Source organism: Hipposideros armiger, unplaced genomic scaffold (assembly GCF_001890085.2).
Source record: "Hipposideros armiger isolate ML-2016 unplaced genomic scaffold, ASM189008v1 scaffold_62, whole genome shotgun sequence".
NCBI lineage: Eukaryota > Metazoa > Chordata > Mammalia > Chiroptera > Hipposideridae > Hipposideros > Hipposideros armiger.
Window position 1 is genome coordinate 657,805 of NW_017731412.1, and position 5,228 is coordinate 663,032.

Here is a 5,228-nt window from a genome sequence, read left to right on the forward strand (position 1 = left end):
TCGAGGCCCTTGCACTTGCTGTTCCCTCCCCCTGGAATGCACTCCCTTAGATCTTTGTTAAGACCTTTACAATTCAGGTCTCAGGTGTCACTGCCCGACTACGGGATCTAAAACCCGAACCCTCTGGCCCAACCGTGCCTTCACCCTATTCATTTCATTCACAGCCCTGTCACTATCTGAAATCATCTCGTGTTTGGTTATAAAGATCAGTCTCTCCTACTGGAGTGTAAGCCCCCCGGAAGTCAGGGCCAGGGTCGCTCCGGTTCAGGGCAGGACACATGAAAGATTCAACCGATGCGCGCCGAATGCGCGAGGTCGGGTCGTTTCGCTACGCGGGGGCCAGTGCGGGGCACAAAAGGGGCACGGGTGGCGGGCATCAGCCGAGGGCAGCGGGCCTCTAGTCCGGATCCAAACCCGCTAGTCTCGGCAGAGGCAGGCACTGGCAGCCCGGAGCCTGGAGGCAGCTCCGCTCCGGGCAGGGGGCTGGGCACCCCCTCCCCCCCGCGCTCCGCCCCGCGCCTGCCCATTGGCGGCCGCGCCAGGGGGCGGGGAGAGGTCGCGGGCGCAGTGATCCCTCTCCGGTCCGCTGCCCCGCACACACTGTCCGCGCGCCGCCCCGCACGCCGAGTGCCACCGCAGCATGTTACGCGCCACAGCACTCGCCGCCGCGGGACTCGGGCCCCGCCTGGGCCGCCGCCTGCTGTCTGCTGCCGCCACCCACGCTGTGCCGGCCCCCAACCAGCAGCCCGAGGTCTTCTACAACAAGGTGAGGCCGCCGGCCGGGCCCTGTGTCACCTGCTCTTTGTCTTCTCCAGGGTACGGAGTCCGCTGGGTGGGAAGGCCCCGGGCCTCAGTTTACCCACTTGGGGCTCGAGGAATTTGCAGCGATTGGTCTTGGCGCACACCTTCCCTTCCCTTCCTGAGAGCGTTTTGGTCCCTTGGCTGGCTCCGCGTTCCATTATCCAGCTGTGACTTTGGTCGTTTATTGGTTTTCGTCCGACCGCCGCCTCCCGTTTTCCAGAGCCCACTCTTGCGGGTTCCATTCTACCCCCGATCGTCCTCGGCTTTCAGGCCTCTTAGTTGCCCCTGTATCAGCGTAGCGCCTTCACCATCATCCACCCAAAGGACGTCTCTGGGAGCCCCTCTTTGCAGGAACTTTTCAGTCGTTCCTTTGGTCGTATCTTTTGCTCTTCGACTCATGCCCCTGTCCGAGGGGTTCTTTTGAGCTAAAGTTCACCAGTTCGCTAAGGGAGAAGCCGAGGCCACTGGGCGCTCCCAGGTGCTTCCACTGCTGGGAACTGGGAAAGGAGGCCGGACCTTCGCCTCCTGCCCGATCCCCTAATGGTGCCCGCCTTCCAAGGAGCTGGCTTTCTTTGACCAAACTAAGGAGGGGCTTTCCTGGATCACACTGATTCGCAGGGGACGATTTCTTGTTCAGCCAAAACGTTGTAATATTTTCTCTTTTGATCTTTTGGGTTTGGGTAAAGTACTGGAATTCAGAGAAGGAAATCGGTTACAAAAGAGTTCATTTTGTTTGTGCAACAAGTGTAGTTGCTTCCCTTCTCCGAGCTTCAGTTTCTTCTGGGAAGTGGGAAGAGTGTTAGAGGGTGATGGCCTTTTGTCAGCAGGGGCCTTACTCCCCGGGGCACCGACAGAAACAGCTTTCAGTCCTGTGCACAGCCTTGGCACCTTGAACCGTTCAGAGCATTTACCTGTTCCTGCTGTTTAATCCTTGCAACGGCCTCCTTGAGGTCTGCACTGTGATTATCTCCATTTTACACGTGAAGAGACTGAGTTACAGAGGTTTAGTGAATTGTCTAAAGACAGAAGCCAGTGACCAAGTTGAGGTTCACATCTAGATTCCCAAGAGGAAGCCCCTAACCAGACCATTCCCTGGTGCTATTGATGCAACTCTGGGTGGGAATAAAGGGGTCACTGCTGACTTGGGGTGCTGGACAGCCGGCCTCCAGGTGGCTACTTTCAACAGGGGACCTGCTTGTCTGGCCCAGAGTTTGGCTACAAATCTATACACAGGTGATAGGTAAAGGCACACCCGTGTGATTTGAAGGAATGTTACAACTGGTCATTTTTGAGATAATAAAAACAAAAGAGGGGAAAAAAAATCCTTCGTATAACACAAGTGCAGCAACTGTTCCTCCCCCGGTAGGCTGCTTCACCAGGAGTTTGTGCTTGGCAGACTTCAACATCAAAAAGATCAAGCAGAGAAATATCCTCAAGGGACAGATGTCAGCACCCCCAGCCCTGTGGCCACAGGATCTAATTCAGATCTTCCTCCTTTGTGCTTCCATGGAGCTGAGGCCATGGGGTCCAAACACCACACACACAGTCCTGTTCTCCAGACTCAGTCTTGGAATGTCAGTTGGGGGAGCAGAGTGAAATCTCCATGAGGCTGTTTTCCTTTACCAGATTTTTTGAGATCATAAAAATAACATGTGCTCACCGTATAACAATGCAGAGTACTGTAAAATTTTCCACCTGCCCTATTGCATTCCTCCAAGGTACGTGTTAGCAGGTACGTGTGTGATCTTCCAGACATTTTCTCTGCATTTGTGAATGTGTGTGTATGTGGGAGCGAGTGGGTGTACACCAGAATTTTTTTTTTTTTACATACTTAATGCTCTGCAGCTCGGTCTCACTGAACAATGGATCTGCAGTATCTTTTTCAGTTCATACTTGCATGTCTCATTTATTCTTCCCTGGGACTGCAGAGCCTCCGAGCCTCCTGCCACGCTGGACCTGGCTCCTCTTAAAGCTCGTTGGGCTGTTAGCAGTGTCGCGTTGTTGCACATCCTGCTGGCAAGAATTCCAAGGCCTAATCCTACACTTCTGAGCCTCTTACCAGGGGCTCTGTGTACGAAGTTTGGACACCTGAACATTTCCCTGGGGGTTACTGGTTCCTTGGAGTTCAGTGAACTGTTTTGGAGTCTGAAGTCTGGAGCTTCCCTGAAGGAGTTATTTGGACAGGGTTTGAGGCTGCTGCTGCGGGTGCGTGCCGGCTGGGTTTTCTTGCTGAGGGGATTTGCGAGGAGGATGTTTGCACTTCCGCTTATTGAATCTCGCCTGGATGGTGGCAGGTAGGCACAGGCAGTGGGTGGTTCTGCTGCTTCCCACCTCTATTTCTCAACCCAGAAGAATTTGAGTGGGGTGGCTTGGTCCACCTTCCTGGGGTTCGCTCGCCTCCACTTGGCCTGGGTGGGGCTGCAGGGTAGGCTAAACTCTTGGTTAGGTTAACTCCGTAACCCAGGGAGCGCTGTCCTACCCCACTCACCAGCAGGGACCTGTGAGGGAGCTGATGATGGATGGCCTGCCTTCCTGAAGATCAATATTGGTCATCCTTGGTGAGTTTCAGGGACACACCTCTGTCAAAGAAACTGATTTTCATTTTTCATTCTTTTCTTCTTCCCTGACTTAGAGAGTAATTAATTAACATCTGGAAAGACAACTCAGAGAAAAACCCAAGGGAGTGGTTTCCACAGAGTAATCCCTCTGTGGAGTGTGGCTACCACTTTCACCTTCAACTTCACCAATCCATGTTGGTTGATACAATAATGAAGATGCGAATATTGTTAGATACTATTTTGCGCTCTGCGCTTAGACTGCCTGCCATATGCGAGTATCAAATTGGGTGGGTTCATTCATTCAACAGACATTTCCTCAGCACCCCCAGTTCCAATGAACAAAACAGACCAGATCCCTGCCCATGGGAAGCTTGTGTCCTGGAGGGCAGAGACAGACAAACAAATGGTAAAATGCATAACCTGGGCAAGGTGAGCAGTACTGTGGAGAAAAATAAGGCAGGGAAGAGGGGTGTGATGATTTAACTCTGTACCTCAGTTTCCCCATCTGTAGAATGGGGTGAAAACCTCGTCCACATCCTAGGGTTGCTGTGGGGATGAAGTGGGTCGTCCTTGTGCAGCCAGCCCTCAGCTGGCGCCTGGCTCACGGCTCTGGGTGCCTCCATATTTACTGAGCCTGAAATAACGGCTGGGATAATGGTGATGCTACTGAGCTTACAAGATCATGGTGACATAACTCTATTTGATGTGGGGGCTGTTGTAGTTGTCACTTGTTTCTTGAAGGTGTGTGCTAGGTTGTAGTGAAGTTGAATTAAATTTGGGGTTCATATTATTCTTAGCCTCTTGATCACAACATTCAGGAACTAAAAGTGAGACCTGACAAAAAGGAAATTAAGAAAGGATCTCCTTATATACAATTTTCTGATCGCAACGATAATACATCCTCAGTACAAAAAAACTCAAGCATTACAGAAGTCTGTGAGGTAGAAACTCACTGGAAATATACACAGGTGTCGACAAAGAACTGACTAGTGACAATTGCGGGAAGCAAAGTCTCAACAGATTGAGAATGTGCTCTGGAAAATGGCTGGTTGGCAACTTGTTTTATACATTAGAATCAAAGGAGGAGGGTTACATGAAACCCATTGGTTGCAGATTAAGGGGGTTGGAGAACACAAAGCAGGGAAATCTCTGGGATTGGATAAAAAGTAAAATTGAGACACAATTCTTTTACATTGGTGGGTACAGGATAGTTCATAGCATTTTACAGCAAGCACACAGAGATGGTATCTGGGGAACAAGATAACAATGAAGGATTCTGTAGTTTCCTGCTCTGCTGCAGTGGGTTGTGTCAGAGTACTCCAGAAAACGGAATACTCTGACATTCCAAGGGCATGTTATCTTAGATGCAAAAAGACAACAGACAGGCTCACTTAAGGTAAAGATTGGCCTTTGTCAAGGAAGCTATAGGCCAAGGATGTGACTTCCCACCATGGCTCACCTTAGTTAGGAATTTTTATGTTCACGCCATCCTATGTGGTTATTTTCAGTCTCCTGAGCTTGTCAGGTTTAACGTGTGGCCTCTTTTCCGTCCACACAGGCAAGCACCAGTTGCCACTGGTTTATATGAATAAAAACCTAGGAACTAAGCCAGCTTGCCCTCCATGGAGAAACAGAGGAACAACACACAGTACAGTTACAGGAAGGAATAATTAATTGTATGCATGCAGTTACAACGAATTAGCTGGAGCAGTATGAATGGAGCTCAGAAACAATGTTTCAAGGGGGGAAATGATACGAAACTAATTAAAACTACCCCAAACAAACTTTACAATGAATGTGGATAGACATAGATCCATGTGAGATATGTACAAATATTCTGGAAGGAAAATGCTCCTTGGGGTGAGAGTG

The 5,228-nt window shown here is 50.4% G+C and overlaps 1 protein-coding gene across 2 annotated transcripts in view; it reads left to right on the plus strand.

Moving 5' to 3' along the window:
- The first annotated feature begins 554 nt into the window (after nt 1-554).
- ALDH2 (aldehyde dehydrogenase 2 family member) overlaps nt 555-5,228 on the plus strand; it is a 47,375-nt gene continuing 42,701 nt past the window's right edge. For both annotated transcript variants that reach the window (XM_019641618.1, XM_019641619.1), the window contains exon 1: nt 555-766. In XM_019641618.1, coding sequence (XP_019497163.1) covers nt 641-766 — 126 coding nt within the window. In that variant the 5' untranslated portion in view covers nt 555-640. The remainder of the gene's footprint in view (nt 767-5,228) is intronic.